Source organism: Mustela lutreola, chromosome 2 (assembly GCF_030435805.1).
Source record: "Mustela lutreola isolate mMusLut2 chromosome 2, mMusLut2.pri, whole genome shotgun sequence".
Lineage (NCBI taxonomy): Eukaryota > Metazoa > Chordata > Mammalia > Carnivora > Mustelidae > Mustela > Mustela lutreola.
Genome location: NC_081291.1, coordinates 154,940,853 through 154,968,483, shown reverse-complemented (window position 1 = coordinate 154,968,483; position 27,631 = coordinate 154,940,853). Strand labels below are relative to the sequence as shown.

Below are 27,631 nucleotides of genomic sequence, written 5' to 3'. Positions count from 1 at the left end.
TTCTATGCAACTCTTCTTGTAGAGCTTGTCTTTCCAAGTTTGTTACTAATTGAAGGCAGAGTCCATGTTTTATTCATCTTTTGACTCATGTTAGAAACCCTTAGTAGAACCTAGCATTTCAGTAACTGGCTCAGTGAATCTCTATTCACTGAGCCAGTCCCCAAGAAAAAGTACCCAACATTTTACTTTCTTTGCTAGATTCCTGATGCATCTTGCACCCTTCTTCTTTCTTTTTTCCCCAAGGTCTTTTGTCCTTGATTCTTTTTCTGTCTCTTTTTATGGCCTCTGTTAAACCCTCACACTTGACATTGGTTTTCCGGCTTTTTTCTTCAACTCTTACTTCTGCCCCATCCAACTGCTCTAACTAAACACATCACTAGACCAGCTTCATTCCCTGGCTCAAATTCTCTAGGAACTCTGTCCATTCCTCCATGACACTACTGCAAAAGAGGGAATGAGATGACACAACTGCCCAGATATGGCAAATATATCATTTCTGCTCTGCTTGCACATCCCCTTCTGTAAAATCACTAAGGATGTTTGTTTAAACCCACAGTGAACTTAAGCTCGACCAGTCCTGTGAGATAGTGACTGAAATAGGTTTGAAAAGGAAGAAAAGACTACCCAGTTAATCACTCCCAGTCCAGCCTGTCTTGTTTTTGACCTTGGATCTTCTGTTCTTCCTCTTGGCTCTGATATAGCCAATCCTGATGTCGCATGCCCACCTATTTTCCTACACGGCAGTTTTTTAAGTCTGTTGCTATATTGAGGTCAGAAAATATCAGTAATGCTAGAATAGGACTTGGATAAGAAAAGATTATGGTCCCCTCTGCCGCTGGTCCTAATCTATGCCTCACAGATTGAGAACAAAGATGGCCTCAGTGGCTTGAAAACTCAGATGACTCCAGTGGCATGTATCGCGCTTGAACTAGACCATCTAGCCATTTGGCCTAGAGGTTGACCATCCTCAGAACATTCAAGGCACACTGACAGCTCATAACAGTTGCCCATCTTTCCACACACACATTCAAAGGATATCAGTGCAGTGACAACAGCATACGCAGATCCCATTGCAAACGAGCCGGCGAAGATCCCCAGGAAGTTCCCCACGGACTGGAAGAATGCTGCAGCATCAAATGCATTTGGATTCTCCTTGGGGCTGTAAATGGATATAGAACTGGAAAGAAAAGAGGGTGAAGGTTAGTCAGTGACTTCTCCCTTATGGTCCAAATACAGAAGTAAGAAGTTAGCACCCACATTTGAGGAGGGTACCTTCTCCCATGAGGTTAGGTGCTGGTTGGAAGAGTTCAAGAGACACAGATGAGGACGGGGAGAAGTAGAGAAAGCAGAGAGCTTTCCCTTTCCTTAAAGACCAATCCCATGGTATCCATGTATTGCTGCCAGTCAGTAAACATTTTTATATTGGAAGGGTCATAAAGAATATTGTTTCTGAGCAAACTAGGCATTAAAACATGGTAGGTGTACAAGGAATCTGCTGAGGAGATAGATAACTGTGAATTATTTAGTGGCCATATGTCTTCAGTGCTGTTATATATTCACAAATGCTCCTGATAAAAAGTGCACTTTTATGGCCTGTGCACAAATGGGCAATACAAATCACAGCATGCACAAAATATTCTGCTGTGATCTTGTCATAAAGCACAAAGCATTTCTCCTCTCCAGTGTAACCCTTCAGAAACAGAACCCAGACGATGCTTAGAGCATCACAGTATTAACCCCTGGGGAGAGACAAAACCCTCATTTTCCCACAGAAACAAATGGCAGCAGCTGCCTGAGGTCATGTTTTATACCCCAATTCTGGTGGCTGCCAACAGATTTATTTCCATAGAGAAAAATCAATCCACCAATAGGCAGTCTGTTCACTTAAGTATTTTTGAGGATGCCACATTTGCTATTTTTTTTTTTTTTAAACCAGGACCTCAGATCCTAGAGTGTTATTATGAAGGACAAGGTGTGTCCTATTTTAGGAAATATGAACTCTGTATTGTAACATTAAAATGAACAGATGTGCTAAAACCAGTAGCTTTGGGGAGACAAATGAAGTAATATTTCATTTTTTAAATAGTTTTTATTTTAATTATGAGGTCTTTAAAACTAATCAGGAAAATCAAGAGTTTTGTAATAGGCTCTGGAAGGGTCTTTGTAGCAGTACAGAGAGCAAAATGTACACTAGGCACACTGACTTGGGATTAGATTGGATTTGATAGAGAGGTAACCGAATCTTATATGGTTTCGATGATTAGACCATGTTAACTCTCTGATTTGACTTTCCGTATCTAGAAACGAGTTATGGGGGTAGGGGAGATTCCAGTTCCTCTACAGGAAGATGTGTGGCTTTAAAAAGGTAGTTTTAAATGTTCTTAGTTTTTCCCCTGGATGTCTATAAACCTTTAAAGTAGGCCAAACCCTTCTACTTTGATCATGTAGTTGGATAAGGAAGATGAATGTGTATCTCAAATGGAGCCCTTGAAATGTATGTAAGGAAAGGATTGCCTTTGAAGTGTTTTCTTTTTTGTAAAGTGTAGTATTTTGCAGAAAAAAAAAATGGAAAAGCAAACTCATTTAGCTCTTTTGTATCTGACAGTCCTGAGTTTGGGTATGTAACCCCAAGGCCATTACGAAACTTGGTGTCCAATGCTGCAAAGCTGGATGTGTGAGTTGATATTCACCAGCAGATTTCTTCAATCCAGTGAAGGAACATAGTGATGAGAAAACATTCTATTCGCATTCTGCTTTTCAAACAAAGAGTTTTGCATAGTCACACAGCTCTGAGAATAATTCTGTTAATTCCTGCAGGCTACCAATAGATGTGATCCATAGGACAGGTACCTCTTCATCCCCATCTCTACCACTGCACTCCAGAAAGTATTTTCTCTGTCCTTACACTTCTTGACCTTGGAGTATCATCATCACATCATTTAGCCATATCACTATGTAATGTTACTTCCATTATTAATGTAATGTTTTTCTTTAAATCAACTCATTTTTATTCAAATGCAAGAGATTTTATTAAAGAATATTTATGAAGTCATAGGTTTGATGTGCTAATTTTCTTTCTTCTTAATACCTATGAGATTATGTAACTATTACATTTGATGAAAAGTTCACCTGTGTGTCACCTACAATCAGCTGAGTAACTGCACTAATTCTCAGTCTGCCTTCTGGGAGACATTCTCTTCCTGGGCTCTGATCCCCACCCAGTAGGGTACACACAAACTTCATATACTTCTTCCCTGTGGTGTTTGATTTAATTTAAGGGAAAAGCTTAACTTCCCTTGACTTATGAAGACTTGTCTGTTGAATTTGCTGCCCCTAAAGCTCTCCAGGATGTATGCACGGGGTACCCACTAAGGGCCCGGTTGTACATTAGGAGTAGGGTGTTGGGGGTCAGGCAGGAAAGGCATAGAGAAGTGAAGCAGAATTTGAGTCAACAAACATTTTGTTGTAGGCACAGGGGCCTAAGATGTAGATGACAACTAGCTCTAGTCATGGTGCTAAGTGTGATTTTTTTTGAGAGATAGATACACTTCATGGTGCAAATGAGGCAAGAGTCACTATTTTAGATGAGAGGAGATGGCATTTGAGCAGGGAAGCAAGTCAACAGACAGTGATGGGAAGAGGGTATTTCAGGCAGCAGAAAGAGTGTAAGCAAAGGCAAGAAGGCCCTTTAAAGCAGAACTATATCGTTATGGCTGGAACACAGGGACCATGTATATGGGCATCGATGGAGTCTGACATAGGTACGTGGCATCACTCAGCTTTAAATTTCATGTTAAACACATACAAAAGTCCAAAAGTCCTCACATTTACACAACATTTTGTCCCCTTTAGGCCTGCATTATAACTTCATTTAATCCTATAACATTTCTGCCAAGTGAACTGGGCACGTATTTTTATCCCTCCTTTTCTTTCTTTACTCTCTCTATCTCTCTCTCTCTTTTTTTTAAAAAAAAAAAAACAAAGAAACTAAGGGTTAGAGAACACAGAGCTATGGAGTTCAAAATGCAGATTTTTGGTCTCTTCCTTCAGAAAGTGATCTTGTTGGGAGAAAAGCAGGAAAAACAGGAACCCAAATCAGGTTAGCTGATTGAGTGCTATGCTGATTGTAAATGCAGAAGCTCAGGTACCAGAACCTTTAATTTCACCCCTGGTTGGAACTTGGGCAGCACCTTCCTGTGTCCCACTGTATGGGACGACAGCACCCTTTCCCCCACCTCACTATATGGTGAGACTCTGGGCTTCTCATGGGAATCTGCTTTCAGAACTGGCTCCTGGACCTGAGCTTTGCTGGGCCTGGCCAGGGTCTTGTTCTTCTTCAGATTCCTGGACACAGACTGGTGCCTGACATGTGGCAGGCCAAATAAAGGCTAATGGAAATAAATGCAGGATGACTGGAAAGTAAAAAAGAAAGAAAGAAGAAATAGAGGAAGGAAGGATGTCTACAAAAGCTAGTCTTGGAATGAATCATCATCTACAAGATTTCCTTTATTAAGCAATGACTTTATATATTTACACTGTGGGTGCTTTTAAGTTCATCAATCCAAACTGAAGATGACACTTGAAACTCTTAACTGGAGCTTCAGAGATCTAACCCTTATTGGCTCTATGGCCTTGGGCAAGTTATTTCATCATGCTCAGACTCAGTTTCAAAGTCTGTAAAATGGAAACGTTAATAGTATTTATCCCAGAAATGCACGGGAATGTGAGGTACATTTAAAACCTGTATATTTATCTTGTGGACTGTAGGGCCATTTACTGAGTGCTAATTATGTGCATGAAAAATATATATACTCACTGAATGCTGACGATCATCACCACCACCGCCGCCATTCTGCTGAGAACTTCCATAAGCCCCACATGACAGAGAACAGAGTGCTGTGGCTGAGCCAGGCCCCAGCTCCAACTACACAGAGATGGGGTGTGGCTTCCCTTCTGGTACATCAGGCTTCTGGGTTGCTGCAAGGAACTAGTCACTTTTGCATAGGAATAGAAGGGTCTCTGGGGAGGACACTGCCATTGAAGTGAGGCTAAACAACTGTTGTGTTTATTGCAGAGCTCTTCACTCCACAGATCCACAAAGAAAGGAGTGTCCTCTGCAGTCTGGCTAGGGATCTGTCTCAGGACAGGAATAGGCGAGGAGACTGAGCTTGATTTGCATCATCCTAGTTAAGTGGCACTTTGTAGACAAAGCCCTCTGGCTTCTGGTGAGGAGTGAGGTAAAGAAAGCAGGTTAAGAAAAGTCAGGCAGATTGTATCTCTCCCGACCTGCCATGATTTTAAGAAGGTGCTCCTCTGGGCTCTAAATCCTGGTGAAGGAGGCATCTCTTTGGGCTCTGGTTTTCAGTTGCAACACTAAGTCTCTGGACTATGGGGCAGCAGCTGCAGAGGGTGCTTTCTAGAAACAAACAAGGGTTTGGGTATATAGAGCTTTCCAACTTCAACCCAAGAGAGGAAGAGATAGCGTGTCCCAGCAGTTGCAGCCCTTTGGACTTAAAAAGAAAACATTTCCTCCTCTGCACCCCCTGCACCCCCTGCACTGAGGGACATGATTGGACCTACTCGTGGATGCAAACATTGGAAGGGAGAGAAGAGAGGAAGAATTAGACTTTCTGCTAATCTGTGTGGTGCTTGTTCTCTGGGGTACTACTCTGAAAAGGCATTGTTTATGACACAAGCTGGTAAAGATGGATCTACAGTCCCCATATTTCTGGAAAGAATATTTGAGATAGATGAAACCAATATCCTTGAAAATGATATGAGCAGAAATACATAGTGGTGTTTAAATATTCATCTCATAAATTGGAAATAAGTCCAGGTTATTGATTCATTCTATTCAGGAATAGATTATTCAGCAAAAACGAGTTTGATGATAGTATATTGTATCCGTTCTCAGAAATAAATGTGTGCAGCATCTTTTATTCAAAAATTTTGAAATGGATGAAATATCCTAAATTCCTTTGATGAAAGCAACATGAATAAGGATCATGTTGCTCACTGTACCATTTAAGATTCACAGACAGGATCACAACTCTGGTGTTTCTCAACAACCCATTATTTAATCTTTATGATGTTCCTTCAGGGAACTTACCTGGCAGCTTAGGTAGTATTAAGAGCATAGAATCTGAATCTGGGTTCAAATCTCAGTTCTGCCACTTACTGCCTGTGTGGCCTTGAACCAGTTACTTAATTTATATGTACTTCAGTTTCCTATAAATTGAGGATGATAACACTAGTAACTATCACATAAGTTGCTACAGGGATTCAATGGATTAATGTTTATAAAGCACTTGAAATGGCACCTGTAACAGGTGCATTTCTTAAGTAAATCCTTTTCCAAAGAACCTGTTCTTCCTCCTCCTCCTCCTTTTCTCTCTCTCTTTCTCTCTTTTGAACTGAGAGTTTGGTTTAAGTATCTCAAACTAGATGTCCAGTCAGCACCTCAACTGAAAGAGAACTGAGATGTCATCACCTGTCTCCCTTATACCCTGACTGGACTGGCCCCTGGTCTAGGATCATGGAGTGTCTGGGACCATTTGATCTCACGAATTGTTTTTTGTGGAATGGTGTATGATACCGATGCTCAATAGATGTTGGCAGTGAAGAAGAAGAAGGAGAGAGCAAGAAGAAGAAACGGAGGAAAAAGAGAAGAAGGTATTGCAATTATGCTGAAAGTAAAAATGATACGATGCAGGGAAAGTGTTCTATAAACAGTACCACCATTACTTCCACCAATGTCATCCCCTCCATGACTCATGACTCTGGCCTTTTCTCACTTTGGATCCTACCCAGTCTTCTCTCTCCTGGTTCTTAAAATCTTTCTCAAGATCACCTGGATTTTAACACCTTCCACTTTGTTATTTTTCACTGCTATGGCTAAAATATTTTGCCTCACACTTACTCACTTAAACTACCCAACAACGTCCAGCTCCTGGGCCGCTATTCTCTCACTGGCCCTCCCAGCTCCCATGGTCCAGTCTCCATCCTGGGTGCCCGACTGGGACACCCTGCTTCTCCTAGCCCCCAGTATACTTTCAGTTATTTTGTTAACAAAAAATCGGTGTCACTCGAAAACTTTCAAAAGGAAAATATTAAGCAACACATCGTATCCCTTTCAGAATATTTATTAATATAATCATTAAGGAAAAAAATGAGAAAATGACTACTATATCCAAAGAGTACAAAAGAACCTATCACTTTCTCTGCCAAAACTTTAATCCCTAACAAAAAATTTCTAGCTGCTGACACCAGCTTATTATAGAATTCCTGATTAGTTGGGATATATATATTAAGTAGTTTATTTTTTTTCCAATTACTGCTTCTAGCTGTACTATATCAAATCCTTCTTTGTGTGGGTATGTAGTCCCATTAATGATGCCTTAGCAAAATTCCATTATTCAAGTCCTTTCAGTTATTAAGACTTGGTATAGTCTAGCTTAAAACCTAAACCTTCAAAGCAGAATTCTTCTTCCCCCTGCAGGTTCTAGAGCAGCAGGCAGGATGACTTGGGAAGAGTGGCAGAAGAGGTGTTCCTCCAACCCTCTTCTGGGCACCAGTGTCTTCTGGTATTGGAGGCACAGTGGAGGGATGGAGGAACACGCTTGTTCCTGCTCAGTCTCTGTGTTACAGACCTCTGCTGACAGGAAGCACCTCTATTTTGCTGAGATACCCTCACAGGGACTGATCTTCCATCTGCCCTGCCAGGTATGTACATCCCCAGCCCTTTTCTGTGCCTTGGATCTGGGGTCATTCGGGCAGTGTCATGACTCTCACCCTTCTTTTGACCTTCAATCCCCTTTATTGGGCCGTGGGCCACTGTGCCAGGTGGATTCACCTTGGCTACCTCCTAAACATACCAAATCAGGGAGCCATCAGTCCTGCTGACACAGACCATTCCAGCTGATTTCATTCAGAGAACTCTCGGCCAGTCCCCACATTCTTGTGTACTCCCACTCCAAGAAACTACATCCAAGAACTTCCTTCCTTTACTGTTTTGAGAGGGTCTTAGCCCATCTAAAGTTTTCTCCACTTGGGAATAAGCTGGCAAGGCCTCTTCTTGCAGGTAGCCTCAGCCTATTGGGTGATTTCTTCCAGGGCAGTCTCTTCCACTTGACTTAGGATAGAGGAAGCACCCCGATAAACAGAACGCACAACAACTTCACACCTCAAACACTATATAGTCTCTCCAAGGGAGACCCCATTCTTCCTCACTCCTTTTATATACCAATTTGAGGCAAAAAAGATGGTGGGGAGGTTGAAGGAAATTAGGCTAGTTCTGCTGCCAATTAAGCTAGTTGGAGGTAGGGCCTTAACTGCTGGGGAAAGCTGCTGCTCTTTTTATTTTTATTTATTTATTTATTTATATTTTTAAAAGATTTTATTTATTTGACACAGAGGGTGAACACAAGTAGGTAGAGAGGCAGAAAGAGAGGGAGAAGCAGGCTCCTCGCTGAGCAGAGAGCCCAATGTGGGCCTTGATCCCAGGACCAGAAGACAGAGGCTTAACCCCCTGAGCCACCCAGGTACCCAAGCTGCTGCTCCTTTTAGTGTGAAGCCATTTATCAGCTTTTGTTTTCTGCTTTGTTCCCCAAACCCAGCTTGGCAAATAGGAAAAGGCCCACAGGACAACACGGCTTGTGAAGTTTACGTCAGGGTGCTTCTAGTTTTTTTTTCTCCCTATCTAGAGCTGCTTAGTCATTCTGCTCTTAAAGACACATTTTTTTTTTTTTTAAAGATACATTTTTAAGGAGAAACTCAATATAGAAGGGCAATGAAAATTTGTAAAATCTCTGGCCCTGAGTGTCACAGGTAAGAAACAAAGTAGAAGAAAACTAATTACAGTGCTATTTTGTGTTTAAAATTTTTTGGTCCAAAAAAAAACAACAACAACAACAAAAATGAGTGGATCCTTATCTATTATTTATCTTTTAATAACTGTACCAACCTGCCCTTTCTCAAGAAGTTGCTTAATTATGAATAAGGAATTGATTTTTATAGGGCCAAGAATTGTGTGTACACACTGGAATTCATTCTGGCATCTGCATGCCCATTATTCTGGTTTATGTCCTGCCAAAGGCCAATGAAGCTCTGTCAAGAGGACCCGCTGTAAAACATAATGACTTCAGGAATTGGGGGCATTCCAGGCACCCTGGGAGGTTAGAAGAGCTGCCTCTTAATAATAAAAGGTTCTGGCCAGAGGTTTGCTGAGCTTGAGTTAGAACCATCAGGTTTCACCTTCCCAAGGGCCAAAACCCCTGCAGGGTGGAAAGCTGTGTTTGCAGAGGGCACATTAATAACTCTTTCAGCTTCTGGAGGACCATTTAGTTAATGACTTTGTTCCCTGAGAATCCAAATTCATACCAAGGTGTGATTTTCCAAATCCTTGACAAATATCATTTTGCCATTTTGACATCAGGCACAAAAGAAAAAGACAAGGGGAATTCTGTGGGAAGTATGGGTTGGTCTGTCATAGCTGCCCCAAGAACTATACAGTCTCATGCTAAATTTACTGTTTCACTCCATCAACAAAGACGTATTAATCACCTACTATGTGGAGGTAGGTGCCTAGAACTAGAACTAGAATTAGAACTAGAACTAGAACTAGAACTAGTGCCTAGAACTAGGAACTAAAGATCTAGCAGGGAAAACAACAAAGTTCTAGCCTCATGTTTCTTATATTCCAGTGGAGAAAACAAAAAAACAAAAACAAAACATGAAAAACAGCTAAGCAGATAAGTATATGATTTAATGACAGAAGTTGAAAAGAAACATTAAAGCATCATGAAGGGTTGGGATAGACAGTTAGAGGGAAACTGCTATAATTAGGGTGGTCAGAAAAGGCTGTTCTGAGAAAGAATTTTGATTCAGTCCTGAATCAAAAGAACTGCAGAGAGCTTTCTAGATCCTGAAGCGGAGCTTGCTCAGTGGGTCTGAGTTGCTGCAAGGAGGCAATGTGACTGGAGGGAAATGAGCAAGGGGAGAACGGTGGGAGACAGGGTTGGAAGTGGGGCTGGGGCCAGGTCTAATGGAAGCTCTTAGGCCATTTTTGGTTCTTAGGATAGTCTTCCAGGGATGAAAGGGCAGACATTGGAGGGCTTGTGGTTGGGGAAAGCTGTAGTATGGAATATTTCCTATGAAGTCTATGTCAATAACAGTAGAAGATGTTGGATAGGAGATAGCATGGTCCCACTGTATGTATTCCTCAGTGGCTGGGGCAGACCAGGCCTCTCTCCACCCATCTAGATGCCATTATCGGAACGAGAACTGACAAGCCACAGGAGACCACAGGAGAAGGAGTACGGTGCTGAAAAGGAAGATAGAAGGAAGGGGAAGAGTTTAAAGGATAGATGAATTTAGTAGAAACAGTTTCAGTGAGCATTTGCAATGTAGTTATGCAGAGGAAGGACTGGCCTCATTTGGGGGGTTTCCAGAGGCAAGATAAAATCCAAAAGTAAAAACATCATAGGAAGAAAGATTTCAGCTTTATCTTTGATTTCAAAATTTCTTCATTTTTAGATCTAACACATAAGGAAATGGACTCTAAGAAAGGGAAGTGAGTTCTCTGTCATTGGAGATACTTAAGCATAGAATGAAAAAGTTACTTTCCAGAGTGCTATGGAGAAGATCCAAGCACTGCATGGAGGATAATGTGGCCACTAGGGACCTCTCATTCCAAGAGTTATTGATTCACGACCTGTTTTCCAACTTCCCCTAGGAATACCAGGAGAGGGATATAGGGTGCTAGGCTTTCTGTGCTAACCCAAATCCGACCATTGGAAATGGCTGAGCACTTAGTAAGAAGAAGTACTGGCTTGCAACGGGGACACAATGAAGGCACTGATGATTTAGGTTGGAGCTGGGCTGATAATGACATCAAGAACAGTTACAAATTTCAGCACGGAATAAAGCCTTTGACAGATTCCTAAGTGGCTCTGCTCCATTAAGTTCCAACTTTAAGGTGACAAAGAGAGCCCTAAGTTTAAAATTGGTTAAAAGGGAAGAAGAGTTAAAGGAGGTTTGTTATGAATTATGTGTGCATTTCCTTTGAAAGGAGATTTTAAATTACTTCGCAATTTAGTCTGAAAAGTCTTGTCAGAATTGAATTAGTCTGTGGCTTTGAGAAATTTTCTCTTATACCTAACATTGAGAGGAAAGTGAATTTGAGATAGTCTTAAAGATAAAAGTAACTTGCAAATACCCTTCTTTTATTTTGTTTTCGTTCTTTCTTTTCTGAGGCAGAAACAAGAGTTTGAATCTCACTACTGTGAGCCTATTTAAAAGAGAGAGAGAGAGACTGATTCTTAAGATCTAATGGGAATTTCAACCCTTTCTCCTACTTTTCAGTTCCTTTAATCCTCACTAATGAAATCTTATTTCCAAAGAGTACTGTGATATGTGAAACTTTTAGTCATAATAGATATAAAGAGATATAGAAAAGTAGGTTAATAGTCACTAAAGATGGAAATCTAGTTAAAATTAAAATATAATCATTAACAGGTGCAAACAGGACCAAATATTAATCTCCAAGGTTGAAATGCAGAAGGGGGCCAGGGTGCCCCAACACTTACTCAGCACTCCAAATACTTACTATTTCCTGTATTCTTCCTATGGAACCTTCACCATGTGTCAGCTCTATGGTAAGCACTTTTATAAACATTATCTCATTCAGCCATCACAGGACCCCCGTAAGTAAATGCTATTGGGATTTCCATTTTACAGATGAGGGTACTATGACTTAGATTGAGTAACTGTATATGTTTCACTTTATTCAATCCTTCCACCAATCTAATGAAGAAAGTATTTGCATTTTGGAGATACACAGACTCAGGGAGGGTAAATCATTTGCCGAAGGTAACTCACTAATAACTGGAGCAGCAGGCATTCAATTCAGATTGCAGCAGTTGCAAGTCGGTATACAACGCAGGCGGGAAACTGGGAACATCGGGATCTCTATCACCTGGGTGCTCCCACAGATAAGTAACTCAGTAAATGTTTCACCTTCAGAGGAACGAAGAAAATACCACTCTTAAGAGTTTACGATTTCAGGGGGCGCCTGGATGGCTCAGTGGGTTAACGCCTTTGCCTTCGGCTCAGGTCATGGTCCCGGTGGTCCTAGGATCGAGCCCCACATCAGGTCTCTGCTCAAAAGGGAGCCTGCTTCCCTTTCTCTCTGCCTGCCTCTCTGCCTACTTATGATCTCTGTCTGTCAAATAAATAATAAATAAAATCTTTAAAAAAAAAAAGAGTTTACGATTTCAGGACTTCCCCTTGTAATTTGTAAGAAAAAAAAAAATGCATCAGTTAGTATATCCATGTCAATATGAGGAGTTCTGCTGACAACCTGGTGCTGCTTCCAGGCCAGGGTTTTTCATGGCGACCCTTCCTCCATATTAAAAGGCTTCAACCTCTTGGCATCATGCCAACACCTCAGGTCCACCGTCTTATGCAGTTGTTCGCCCTGCGCTCCCACATGGTGAATTCTGTTTCTTTCTAGTAATTACTTATCCATGTCTCAGGGTCTTCCCTTAAAAAGGGTGATGATAACAATTATACCTCCTCCACAGAGTGGGATTAACTGGGTCGATATGTGCTTAGTGCTTCTACCTGGAACACAGAGAGCACTCCATAAATGCTAGCTGCTGTTATTGTTGTTATTGTTACTTGTATTAGTATTGTTTTTTGGAGTGTTTCCTTCCAAAGGAATCAAGAAAAAATAAACTATTTCTAGAAAGATGGAGGCACTTAGGAATTCCAATTAGTATGTCAGAAAAGTGTAAGAATCTTCTGGGGGTGAAATGAGAAATATGTTTAGAGTTAGATCAAATATTGAATTCATTTTTTTCCTAATGAGGCCTGTAGAGCAGAAGGCTACTGGGATAGTATCAAATAAGGAGATGCATGTAAATTGTTAACAAAAGCTAAGCACAAAAGAGCCATGGTTGTCTTACAAGTCCAATGGAGCTGAACTTCTAGCAGCCTTGCCAGAGAAGGGGACACAAAGGTAGACATACCACAGAAATCCTGTTGCTATACCTAAGGCAAAAAAAGTTCGGGAACAGAGGGTGTCTAATGAAGTTGTGTGGGACGGCTGATTAGCAACAATCAAGGAAAAATCATGAAACCAGTGGAGTTTGCTTTTATGGCCATCACCAATTCACAGCTCACTGCATGCTACATAGAGATAAAGAAGAATCTGAAAACAGGCACTTGCTTGCCTTGAGGCCTGCAGTGTTTCAGACATGTTGTGTACTGTGGACAGAGAGGAGCCACTGAATGAAATGCTAGCTTCCTCTGGCTGGGTCAAAGGACTTTTCTTAGACAATGGGCTGCCTTCTTAATCTGAATGCCTTTCATTCCCACATTAGATAAATCCCACTCCCATTATAAACGGTTTCCTGAGACAGCCTGACAGAGATATACCTGATGACAAGGCAACTCCTGGAAAATATTTGCATAGATCTGCTCATTCCCCCAGACCCTTTCCCTGCTCTACCATCTATTAACAATTGAGTTTCTGGGTCCCAAATCACAAATTAATTTAAGAATATGTACCCATCGGGGCACCTGGGTGGCTCAGTGGGTTAAGCCTCTGCCTTCAGCTCAGGTCATGATCTCAGGGTCCTGGGATCGAGCCCCATGTTGGGTTCTCTGCTCAGCGGGGAGCCTGCTTCCTCCTTTCTCCCTGCCAGCCTGCCTCTCTGCCTACTTGTGATCTCTCTCTCCTCTGTCAAATAAATAAATAAAATCTTAAAAAAAAAAAAAGAATATGTACCCATCTTTTTGGAGTTAAAGATAATTTTGTTCGAGTTCAAAGGTATCTTTGGGGGCAAAAGACAGTTTCTTCTTAAACTAATATATTTTACCATGATAGTTGCCTTACTTCCACAGATTTCAACTTTGTGTTTGAAGCATGGGACTTACAGACCAACACATTGTACCAAACAGAGTTTTGCTTCTACATAAATTTTTTAATATTCCATTTTATATGTCTAGCAGTTGTTATCAAGTAGATATTGCAGAATGCTTAAGTTTCACAGAAGAGTCATTTTTGATAGTAGGTCTTTAGGACACAACTTTATCTGTGATAAGAATATGGACTCTGAGGTATATTTGAATCTCAAACCAATACAGCCTGTAAGAATTAAGAGATTCCTAACTTAAGCAATTAATAGGCCTTTCCTATTCCTATGCAGTAAGGATGGTTACTAAGATGTGGAGTCAGAAGCCAAGCACAGGATGAACATTTCATTTACCAAAGCCATCGCTGAACTGTGGAGGAATTCAAGCTATTGCTCTGTATCAGGAGCTAGCACCCTGGGCCCTGAAGTAGTCTTGAAAGGTCAGAAGAATGGCTTTTTGCACATCTAGGCAGACAACAGCTCAGAAGCTTGGGGAACTCTCATGCTGGATGATTTGGTTAGGGACTGGGGTGAAGGGAGGTCAGGGGAAGGCTTCACACTAGAACCAGGTAAGCAAGCCACAGTGAGTATGAAAACAACCAGCAAGGGGGCTGGGAAATCAATGATTCAAAGGGTCCAGGGATAGATGTGAACCCAACGTAAACCCACACATGCACGCTTCTGGAAAGGGACTCCTTAACTTTCATCACCCTGTCCATTTAGTTCATGATCTCAAATAAGGTTAAAGACCACAAAAGCATGGGTACATTTATACTGTTGGAAGCACAAGGAGCAGGTAGTTAAAAGCTGAGTCAAACAGTGATCTGCAGAAGGTAAGATGAGAGGGATAATCAGATAACCACTGCAAGGCATAGGAAATAGGAGCACCTTGGTAATGGAGGAAAACTTGTACTAAGTCACGACCTTTTTGTACACATATCCTGCTGGGGCAGGGACTATATATGGCTGTTCTGTGCTAGCAGACAATGTACAGAAGAAGATAAGGGGATAATGACAGGTCAGAAAGAGTGACAATTCTTGACATCTAAGTATATCTGGAGAGAAAGTTGAGGTTTTGAGAGTTATATTTGCACAGCAGTAAGTGACAGAGTTAGGAACTATAGCAGGTAACATCATGAAACATAAGGCAACACGTGGCCTGGATCAATCCTACAATCTTACAATCATGGTTTAGCTTATGTCAACTTTATTGATTCAACACAGCCAAAATCACGTGCCAGGACTCACTCTCACTACTACTCCCAGAGCTTGGCTTTCTGTAGGTCAACCAGAACAAGTGAGACACAGCGGGCTTGGTTCAGTGTGCCCGTGGCAATTCTTCCAGAAGATCTTGTTTTGTTTCTATGTTACAAGAACAAATGGGAGAAATGGGCTGATGCTCCCCCAGAAATTTGGGGGAGAAATGTCCCTTGAGGGCTAAATTATGAAATAAGGAAGCACAATGGTAATGAAAAGCATGAGGGATGCAGATGTCTGTTCCCAAATTGGGTTAAAACAAGTGCATTCTTCCTATAGTTTGTAAGGGAAGAAGCATGTAGCCAGGGTGGGTCAGAAGGAGAAGAATAGAATTACTCTTCTACCCATTTAATGGGTGTGCTACCAGCTAGTTTTGAATTGTACTTCTTGGGACTAAGGTTACATCGAAACTGCAAAGCCTTTAAGAAAAGGGGCAGAATTCAATAATTATACTTCACTGTGTCCTCTAGATTAAGTATATTCATTAGATTTTTATTCAAATGTATTACCACCTTCTTGGTAAATTTCAGTTTTTAAAAAGTGTCTCAGGACCATTGCTAGAAAGTATCTAAATGGAAACAGGTGAGCCAGTGATAGGAGAGGAGAATGCCATTTAGATGAAAATAATGAAGGACGTGTCTGCATTCATATCCATTAACAATGAGTGTGTGTGTGTGTGTGTGTGTGTGTGTGTGTGTGTGTATGTGTGAAAGAGAGAGAGAAGCTCCAAAAAATCTTATGCTGAGAAATAGCCCAATTCCTGTTTGTGTGTGAAAAGCCTGCTTTAGCACTTAATGCTAATCAGACTTCATCAGGAGGAGGTCAGTGCATAATTAGAGATTACAGAACCATAAATGCTTATGAAATGTGATGGTAAAGGCCTAGGTAACGTCATCACAGGGAAAGTATGATAATCCCTGCAGACCCAATGCCAGAACTCAGAGACTATAACGAAATGGAAGGTCTAGGATGACTGGACAAGTGCCTCTGGTGTCTATTGCCTTGGAATTTCCTAACAAACCTTGGCTCCGGGACCAAGCAGTCTGTGTAGGTGGCAGTGAGGGAAGAAGTGTATTGTTTCTATTACATTATTTACATTGAAAATGTTTAGCCTTTAAATTCTGGATTTTAAAAAAAGGACTTAAGCAGTGAATTTCCAAAATAATGAGAAAGAGAAAGAATAATTTCTGGCTTTTAGAATAATAGAATAAACTAGTAAGATATAAAAAGACAGTTTGTTGGTAAATTGAGTGATCAGTCTGTGCAATGCCTGCTTAATTTTAGAGTCTTAAATACTGAATTTGGAAAGCCTGTATGGTTTCTTTCTGCAATATGTTCAGTGTTAAAATTCTCTTGGACTTTGTGTTTTCTACATTGCGATGTTAATAGCTGCTGTTTATTGAGGGTCTCTTGTAAGCCAGAACTGTGATATGCATTTTGTATACATTACTTTTAATCTTCACAATAATCCCAAAGGGAAGATAATATTATCTATGTATTTCAAGGAGAAATTGCTGAAATTAAGGAAGGTTAAGCTACATGGCCAAGGTCATGTGGTGAGTAAGTGGTTGGACTGACATTACAATCTGGTTCCAAGCCTCCTATGTTGCCCTCTCCCTTGTTGCTACCTAGTAAACTATATATAGGCATGTTCATACATCAACAACAGGTTAGTTATATGTGGTGGTCCCACTGGTTAAGTGCTTTCCTTAGGTAGTCTCTACTGGTGAGGTCTTCAAACTGACTAGTTTAACTTGTATCTACATATTTCTTTAGTTCTTTCTTTGTGTATTTATTTAGTAGTAAACCAGCAAAAATAAACAAATAAACAAACAAACAGTGACCCCAAGAACTATTGAAACTAAAGTGGAATAGGGTTGCATTCCTCCAGACTTTCCCCTGGGCTTAACAAAAATGTTTATATTTGAAAGGTAGAATGTTTTGCTTGTTATCTGGAAGGAAGTTGAATTTCTGTTTTCGGCTGCTACTAAATTCTACAAATAATTAAAACATCATTTTTCCATCAAAATGAAATTTATTACCAAAAGGAGACTCCTCTGGGGGCAAAATGATGGAGACTTACACCACCAAAGTGAAATTGGAGACATCTAAACTTGACTCACCAAGAAATGGGAGCCTTGGTAAGTTCTCTTTGAGCTAACTTGTGCTTCAAAATACACCAAGTTTAGGGGCACTGGTTCCTTGTGACCTAAGGACACCAACAAAGGCTTTAGGTAGAATTGATAGACCTGATGCTTCTTACAAATCCAAGATTCCCCCAACAGAACCATAATCCCGCAGCTTCAGAGGTGGTTCAGCAAAATTGGATACATTTATTAGATGAGAAATTAATTATACTAAGATGCATCTTATGCCAGATGGTGATCTCTTCTCTGACCAACAACTCTTATCAAACATCTGCCTAAGGCCACCATATCCAGGCAGATGTACTGACTTCTTTATGAAGAGACTGATTATCTCCCTTCCTCATTGCTGCATTCCTTTCAACATTTCCCTTTCTGCATCAGAATTTAAATCAGCACATCCTTCAATCTTGCCTAGTTTAGGGAAAATAAAATTGTTAGAATTACATTCCTCTTGAGTCTCTCAACTAAGAACTAAGATGTGATGCGATACCAGGAATAAATTGATTAGGGCAATGTGGGTAAAGTGTAGAAATGAGAAAGAGAGAGAGAAAGAAAAGAGGTCTTACAAGCATTGAACTGAAATTCACATTGACTGAAAAACCAACCCTGATTGCCAGGGCAAGTGATAATGTGGGATAAATGTAGGTAATCAAAGAGCAATGAAGACTTTAAGCTTCCATCATAGGGTATCCTAATCTCAAATTTTGGCTTATTTGTGTGAACAGTTTCTTGGTTGGCTTAAATGGGAAACAAACTTAGCAGCAGAAAGGAGAGAGATGGGATACACCGTTTACTGCACAATAGATTCTAATATGCTACCTTGTCCTTTAGTAAAAATAAAACAATCTCTTGTGGCTGTACTTAGAGGGGAAAGGTTTTTTGCTTCTCAATCATTTTCCAGAATAGGATGAAATGGAGCCTTTTGCAATATGTTTACTATAGCCGAGGGCAAACGCTTTCTCCATGGGCTTCTCTGCTTCTTCTGAGTGATGGGAGGAAAACAATGCAGGGCACGACATAGTTCAGTGAAATTTGGATGAAATATCATTTTGGTGGTAAAATGTGCACCCTAAACTTTTAGGGCCCACAACCAAAAACATATGGCATCACTTATTTAAGGGGTTTGAAACTTGTGAGGGAGATTTACCCACTATTGACATCACTTTTTTTTTTCCTCATAGTTAGACACTTCCTGTTGAATTATCTGGCTGTATGAAAAACTTATTCAACACCCAATGTACAGACATTCCCCCAACAATGCGTAAAGTCTTGAACACATGTCATGGCAAAAATCTTTCTTTGCTAGCCTTCCTCTTATTCTCTTTCTTTCAGCTCCAGGAAAAAGAAAGTGCCAGAGCCTTTATTTATTTATTTAGCATGAGCCTGTGAAAGACATTACTTATCTCAGAACTGAGTTAAAAGTAAACTGAAGCTAACTCTTAAACTATTGCATACTTACTAAGATGGAACCAAATGGGTTTCTATAATCTCACATTTAGAGGTTCCTCAAGCTCAAAGCAAGGTGTGATGCTGAAAGCAGCAGAAAAACTGGCTTTGATTAATTCTAATCACAACTCTTGCTGCTATGAAGCAATTCTTTTTGGAGTGGCATACTAGGGGGCTTGAAAACAATGAGCACTGCCCTCCTAGAATCCCAGTATTGAGAGCTAGTAACAAACAGTTGGATTTTAACTCAGGGGCCACAGATCAAAGGCTCCACTTCTGCCTACCAATTCTCTGAGCTCTCCAGCTCCCTAGTAAATTTCTTTTGAACACATTCTCATATCTTTTTATTTTTCAAAAATGGAAATGTTAGTGGGAAAAATCCACTTCATTGTAAGGGACGAATTATTCTGAGAGCAGAGCTTTCCTCACAAATATCAGCATCACTTCCACTGCTCTGTAATAAGTGGCTGCAGCTGTTGCCATGGCGATTTTCATTTTTTAAAAAACTGTATCCACACAAAGACAGGCAACGCAGCTGTTTCCATGAGGCATCATAAAACAAGCCCAGATGTAATGATGCTCCTGCCTTTTGCCAGAATGAAGGGGACATGTCTGTAAATCCAAGCAGAACCAAAGATGGGGCTGTGGCTATGCTCTGATAGGGTCTTCTCGGAGGGTCACTTAGAGCTGAGGAGAGTTCAACTTCTATCCATTTTTCTAAGGCAGATCCTCAGCACCAGGTCATCACTGGTTAGGCTGTTCATGTAACTTACTCCAATAGCTGCCTTTGAAAAAGACACTCTTATCCCCTAAATCTCCACCGGCTACCCCCAGGACATTCCAGAAGCGAGCTCTGCCGACCGTCCTAGCCCAGTACTTGTTTATCTGAAGATCCGCGCCCTCCTACTTACACGTTATTAAAATGCTGTCAGAAAGTCAACATGGCATTTGAAAAATGATTCTCCACTTTCCAGTTAGGAAGAGTGTGCTGCCTGCTGTTGTTCTTGTCCTTCGAAAGGGGAGGAGTTTGGTTTTCTAGGTGTGGGGTCTGGTAGGCACCAACAACACAAAGCCAGAAAGATACCTGTGGAGTTGCCACTTCTTGAACAATAGTATTCACTTAGGGAGCAGGAGTCCTTTGTTGGTCGTTTTGTTTTGTTGTTTTCAGGCTCTTGATTTGCTTGGCAAACCTGAGGCTGAAAATTATGTGAGGAGAACTCACAGCTTCGAAATGGTGATGGCCTCAATCCCTCATTCTGAACAAGATTCAAACCAGCTGCCCCCTCATTGACCTGGAGCGATAGTTCTTACTGTCACACAGGTGCAGTGGGATGGTGGCAGCAGATTAAGGAGGAAAAGAAAGCCTAGCATGTGCCTCATGGGAAAAGGGTTTGAAAAGAAATTATATTCCCTGTCGTTCCTCCTCCCCCAGCTCATATTACTATTTAATTCTTAAAAAACATAATTATGTTTCTGGATTTCTCTGTAGTTTATCAAACAGTCAGTTACAGCTATTTTATTGTTATTAAAAGCACTGAAATATGAACAGTATAAATCGCCAAGTGCCCAAGGATCTAATAATAAAAGGCCTTTACTTGGAAGGCATAAGTGGCTCTTTTATTCTGGGAGGAGGGCCTTTGTTTGCAAAGAAATACGGCTGTTCTTAACATCTGAGTAATCAGCAATCTTTGTGGCGGTTGTTGCTATTAAACATAAGGTTGAGATGCGACCTACAAATACTCTTCAGGAAGCTGTGGGGCTTTATGAGCTAAACAATTGCCTGTGTTTGATCCTAACTTGCCACTGACACTCTCTGTGACCCAGCAAAATATCACTTCTTCCCTTTGTGGTATTGCAAAGCAAATGGCACTCTGGAAGAAACAAAGAATCTAAATTCCTTCACAATGCCTTCAGTGTTAAACGGTCATACAGAATAAAATATATAATGAAATAGAAATAAGTAAAAGAAATACCTTATGGATCCCTCAAGACCCATAAGAAATCAAAGTGCACGAAAATATTTCATCTGTCTTCTCATCAACTCTCAAAGTAAGAAATCAATCAACGGCTCTCCAAATTTTTTTTTTTTTTAATTCAGAAACCAAAGGAAATAAGGACACAGTTAATCAATAACTGTCCCAACTATTATTTTCTGTCTTGTACCTACCAGCTTATTGCTGCTTCTAGATATACCATTGCCCCGAAAGGCAGCAAAAACTGAAAGAAGTTCCCTATAAACTATAAACGTGTGAAAAATAAACAATAGAACTCATTAATTAATCGGATTTAAATATTAACATTGCTAGATCAATCCTTAAAGCTAATAACTGTATTTTTTAAAAAGATTTTACTTATTTATTTGACAGAGATCACAAGTAGGTAGGCAGAGAGAGAGGGGGAAGCAGGCTCCCTGCTGAGCAGAGAGCCTGATGCCAGGCTCAATCCCAGGACCCTGAGATCATGACCCGAGCCGAAGGCAGAGGCTTAACCCACTGAGCCACCCAGGTGCCCCTATAATTCAATAACTCTACTATTTTTAAATATTAATGATGTACAGAGACTGGTGACACTCTTGTTCCTCCAATGGATTTGCAATCACTCTCTTAAAACTCAATGCCCAGTAAATCAGAAGAACTGATCAGTATGAAAACACCCATGTTGGTCAGCAACCACAGCTAAAGCACGAATTGGGAAATTGCTTCACAGTCACAGAGAGAAACTAAGATAATGAAATATAGGAGATACAGTCTGTTAAATAGACCATAAGGCTGAAATATTTTCTCCACAAATGCTTTCTACTATTTCAAATCCTCTTTTTCACTGCGCCCGAGGCTGAGAGAAGAGACCCACTGGGCTGCCTGCCTCCTTCTTGGCAGGGCTTGCTAAAGATCAGAAAACAATGTGGGGAGGAAGCTCTGCGTGATTTATGTTAACTGATCATAAGAAAGTGGTGAATGGGAATGTAAGCGGAAATGCTGCAAGTGTGCTTAAGCACACATTTCATTTCCCTGAGATGCAGGAAGCTGAGGGGGAAACAGGTTCAATAATGACAGGAGAGGAGCTATTTTTCAAAAATATCTTCTCTGATGAAGTTACGATATGATTATTTTTGTTGGGATTCACGTTTGTTCATTCAATGAATATTTACAGGTACCTACTAAGTACCTGGCACCGCTGTGCTGCTGTGGATGACGGGGATATGGGGGCGGGGTGGATGGTGGGGAGGCAAAGAGACGGACAACAAATAGGTAAACCAAGGATCCAATCAGTCCTTTGAGATGGGGAATGAACTGCGATCTTCCCTACACAAAGATTCAAAATAACTTAGATTTAAAAATTATAAGGTGACCTCATAGACCATACCTGAATTATATCACGCTCCAATGAAATAAATTTTGTGGTGAGCTCTATTTTGTAGATTTGGGGATTGAAATGCAGCAAAGTTAAGTGATTTGGCCAAATCCATTTCAACAGTAAATGGGGGAGCCAGGATTTAAATTCAGGACAACTTTCTTCAAAATCCCTGCTCTTCAATGTATCAGACCACCTTCACAGATTGTTTTAAAAATGGGTGTACCTATGTAGAGTTTCCAAATCCCAGGCTCGAACAGTTCTCCAAATTCGTGTATTTAACCCTCCCACCCCCACTGCTAATTTACCTACTGCAGCGTTCAGATTTAACCACGACCTTTGAATTTCACTGTGGAGAGAGAGGAGGGTTGGTGTTAGACGCTCTGGCTTTGAGTGGGTTCTGCCACCCTTGGAGGCAGCAGGTCCCTCGACCTCTCTGAGTGTGGTAACTGCCAAGGCTGCTTGCTATAAGGAATCACCGAGACAAGTGGCAACACACAGCATGCATAGCAGGACAGCTGTGTATGCGACCCCGAGGAGTTACTATCCTGCCTCTGTTGCCTCATCTGTAAAGAAGGAACAAAAATAATGTTAGCTTACTCTTTTTTATCTCTTACAGTTGTCATAAGAACAGATGTGGGAAGACATTGTGAATGATGAAGTAAAATTATTACTAAAGGAATCCTCTACAACAGATGCTTGATGGAAGACACGTAGCTAGACTAGGCTTCTCATTATTTCATTCATGAAGAGAACCCAAGGGTTCTGCTGAAATTTTGGATCAATGCCATGGTGTGAGCAGACTTCTAGCTAACAGTTCAGGTGGTCTAATTCCTAGGTTCTCATGACCAGAGGCCTAGGAACCACTCCGCTAGGGTATTATTTATGGAGCCCATAATCTAGCTATTACATAGAATCACCCACAAGGAAGGCCCAGTTCAACATATTTTGATAAATGCCTATATCAGATGAAACGTGTCCATGTGTTTGCCCAAGAATGCTGTTCCATTTTAGATTCTTCTGGAAGAAACACCTTTGCTGGGTCCAAGACCCTCTCACTCTTCTCTTCCCTGTTTCCATGTCTCCCCCTCCCCGTGTCAGCTCCCCCTCACGATTTCAAGTTCCATCTCTCCTCCAGTACCCTGTGCCTATGGAAGCCCCCCACCCCGACTAAGACTGGAGTCCCCTACTGTTTTGTATTTTTAGTCCGTGTGCCACAGTCTTCCCTTGTCCTCTTCCCTACTTGTTTTAAATTCCTAGGCAATGCCTTTCTTCTTTAAAACCTTACTGCTCTTACAGGCTTTATTTGTCATTAACACTATCGTATAAAAATTTAACTTTGCTGTTGTATTACTTAATGTTTCGAAACAGCCAGGAGTCAGGAGAGAACGGAGGTCTGCGGGACCATTTTGCTTTGACAAATCTCTGGCTTGCTCACTACGGGACCAGCAGCACGTAGCCAGCCCCACAGCCACTGGCCTCCTTCCTGTACATGCTCCTGACCCATGCTGGAGGTGCTGGCTTAGATCCAAGGACTCTAGGTCAACGCCACTCATGATCTCAATGGTGAGATCTTAGCTAAAGTCTGCTCTCTCAGACATTCTGCCCAAGTGAGGAAAATCAGCTGTATTGGGTTAGTTGCTCCAAACACTGGAACTGTCTTAAGGGGCTTACTTAATTTTAGCCACTATTTTACCCTCTAGAAATTCTTATAGTTAAATACATTAACTTAATAGTAGGGTTTTTTGTTCTTTTTAATTAATATTTCATTCATTTTTAATGTTTTAATATTTCCTTTTAAAAAGCTACAGGAAATAGAGGCACAGGTGGGGTAATTCTACACGTAGTCTAAAATGAGAGAGGCAGGTTAAATATGATATCTGATGCTTAGCTCTTTAATACTGGGTAAATTACATAATCCAACTGTATAATACAAATGATAATAGTACCTGACTTTCTCCAAAGGAGTCCCTCTAACATTATAAGGCTATGTCTTTCTTCCAGTTTCAGCTCCATCCCTGAGGACCATTTAAGATGCAGTCCTACCAAAAGCCAGGCATCTGAAATGGCATTTCCCAGACTTATGACTGAGAATGCCCGTGACCACCCATGAGCTTATATTCTATGTGCAGAAATCTGTGTGGAGCTCTTTTAAGCCCCTGAGCATATTCATATTTCTTTTGAGGGAACTGTTGACTTCATCACTGCAGAGATGGGAAAAAGCACCCAGTTAGGCCTGCACATTTTCACACTGTATAAGGTACATTTGTCTTCTGGGACTGAAGTATATACACATCTCTCATTAATCAACAACATACAGTTGACTTCCAGGCATAGACATCAACTTGGAATGGTCTTCATGCAATATTTAAAAGTGCTCATGTCCAAGATTTAAGAAAGACCATCTAAAGTATATGAGTACCAAAAATTTACTGTGGTAACCATCCTTTAAGATGGCCTCCAGTGATCCCTGACACTTGGCATCTGTACCCATATGTAGTCCCTCTCACACTGCAACAGGGTTGGTCTATGTGACCAAAAGAATATAGCTGAAGTGATGGTACGTCACTTCCAGGAGTAGATTTAAAAAGTCACCATGGCTTCCATTTTGGTTGCTCTCTCACTCTCTCACATGTGCTATATAATGATTTTTCTCTTGGATTGCTCTCCCTGGGGTATTCCAAGTTAGCCCAACCCTACAGAGCAGTCTGTGTGGCTGGGAATTAAAGCATTCTACCAACAGCCATGTGAATAAGCTTGGAAGTGTTTCCTTCATTGCCAGTTGAGTCTTCAGAGACTGCAGGGATGGCCAATAGATTGACTACACCTCATGAGAAACCCTTTGAGACAACCCAGCCTAAACAGTCCCTCAGAAACTGTGAGATAAATGTTTGTCATCTTAAGCAGCAAAGTTTTGAAGTAATTTGTTACACAGCAATATATAACTAAGAGTTACTTAGGCTCCAATTTTGTTTTGCAGCATATCATCAGGAAACAACTTTAAAAAACTATTATAGAGGTAGTTTTATTCTATCAGGGATTGCTGCTTTAGTTTAAGCTTTTATTGAGGGTGGATTTTAGAAGGTCAATTTGAAAAATACTTCTGTGTAGAATGACTTGTCAAGGCCATTGCCTACTCTGCCACCCTATCTCCCATTTTTCATAGAGTTTAATAACAAAACACTAGTAAATGATCTGTGTGCTTTATTTAACTGACACTATATAAAACTTATGTTTTATATACTCCCCTTTTCACTTTTTTGCCAGGAGGCTCTGAACAAAATTTGGTGCTAATTAAGAACCTAATTTGTGCCAGATACCTATGTTCTTGTTTCTTTTAAGAGATGTCTTACATTCTTCCATATTTACTTATCCTTTTTGAAAATAAATATTCCTTAGCATTATAAACCAACTTAAGTCCTTTGTTGAAGTAATTACGCTGAATTTCAAAATATTATGAGTTTGTTGAGTGTATGTTAGATGCTGAGCAGAATGCTAGGCTCTAGAAATGTAAAGATGAGTAAGACAAGAAGTAGGGTTTCCTCTTAAGAATATATGTTTATAAAAAAATATATGTTTATAAAAAATAAAAAATTAAAAAAAAAAAAAAAGAAGGTCAAAACCAAAAAAAAAAAAAAAAAAAAAAGTCCAAACCTAGTGATGAACAGTTATGTGGAAAACCAATGATAAAACTTGAGAGAAAATGACTTCTGACTTGAGACAGCAACCAGAACTGGTCTTGATGAAGAAGAGGTTGGCATTATGTCTCAGGGACAATAAGAGTCGTCTAGGACATGGTGAGAAGATTTGTGTGGCCAAGGCAAAGGGTGGAATGGAAGTAGAAGTGCATGGGGTACAGATCAAAAACAATTAACATGCTTCTGAGTATCTGGGAACATAATTTATATGGGAGAGACTGCGAGACAATAAGGGCTATTTTTTCTTCATTAGTACTGACCAAATTAATAAATAGCTAACCTACCAAGGAATAATAAAACTATTTAATAAATTTACAGCACTCCCACTTAGCTGTGATACTGCTAAAATCTTGCAAACTAGAAAGAAGAAATCATTTAGAATTGGAAGCATATCCAATTCTTATTAATTACCCTCAGAGTCTGTCAAATTTCCGACAAGGGTCCCAGCAGTTGAAACAAGAATTAGAGGGCATTCTGGAGCCTCAGATTCCAAAGGAGCCACCAAACCTCACAAAGATACAAATGCACCAATACAAAGCACAAATGAAAGCCTCTTTTCAGCCTGTCTAAAGCACAACAGAACCCATCATGTTCATATTACTACAAGTAATGTATATAGTTTCTTTACAGGACCTTGGCTTACTCCCCAAAATAAACACTTCCATTGGAGCATATCAAAAGAGCAGGATCAGTGTTCCAACCTTAAATGAGTTAAAGAAGTATCTAAATGCTAAAGCATTCAACAGCTAAACAGATTAATGAGCCCTTACACATTATTAGGATCTGAATGGTGGTTTATTTGGTAGCAATTCACAAACTTTTTTTTACCTCTGACTAGAAATTTCAAGCTCAGGTGCTTACCAGGCTGCCTACAATGTAAAGGAACAGCTGTCTAGAACATGGGAAAGTAGTGAGAACTCTAACAATGGAGCCAGTGGCTTTTAGCACAGGAATGCAAGAGAAACTGTGTTTTTCTGGTTATTTCTGTTTGTTTGTGTGTTTTTTAAAAATACTAAACATCTTAATCATTATGTGAAATTAGCCAATTTTTAAATGTTGGAAACTAACAAAATATTTAAACAATGTGTGGACAAAACAAATCTGGCTGATGGACTACATGTTTGTAACTTCAGCTTTTGACAATCATATTAGCAGATGTTATCTTTGGCACATATTAAAGGAATGTTACAGGAACCACTTTTAAGACCTCTGTTTTTTTTTCAATGACCTCATGACATCATTAACTGCTGACAGGGGTACAGAGCAGTGTTAAGGAAGTTAAGTGTCTTCAGAAAGTCATTAATAGGTTGTTCGAGCAATGAGTAGAACTAAACTGATGCAGAATTCCCTCCTGTATTAGTGTATATAAATTTATATATAAATTATAACAACTTTTAAACATATAGCTGAACTCAAAATAAAAGAATGGGAATACCCAGGAGAAGAAAAAAGAGAAAACTCAAAGCAAGAAGGACAAGCTCCATTTGATGTTATGAAAAAATAAAAAGCCTCACAAAAGATGAATTTGTATGCTTTCTTTAACTGAACTGAAGAACAATATAAACCAACATTCCTCTCTTTTCATTATAACCTTGTTTCACAAAAATAAATAAATAAGTAAATATGTATATATACACACATACACATAATATAAAATAGTAAACACAATGAAGAGAAGGCAGAAAATGTAAAAAAAAATTAAAAGGAAGAACTAGTACCATAAGGAATAAAAAAACTGCACAATCTAAAAGACACCAAAAAAACAGCTACATTTACAATGATTAATAACACCTTAAAAATAAATACAAAACATAAT

The 27,631-nt window shown here is 40.1% G+C and overlaps 1 protein-coding gene across 2 annotated transcripts in view; it reads right to left on the bottom strand.

Annotated features, from left to right (window-relative positions):
- SLC9A9 (solute carrier family 9 member A9) overlaps nucleotides 1-27,631 on the bottom strand; it is a 695,514-nt gene that overhangs the window by 300,013 nt on the left and 367,870 nt on the right. For both annotated transcript variants that reach the window (XM_059163846.1, XM_059163845.1), the window contains one exon: nucleotides 1,034-1,177. In XM_059163846.1, the coding sequence (XP_059019829.1) occupies nucleotides 1,034-1,177 (144 nt within the window). The remainder of the gene's footprint in view (nucleotides 1-1,033; nucleotides 1,178-27,631) is intronic.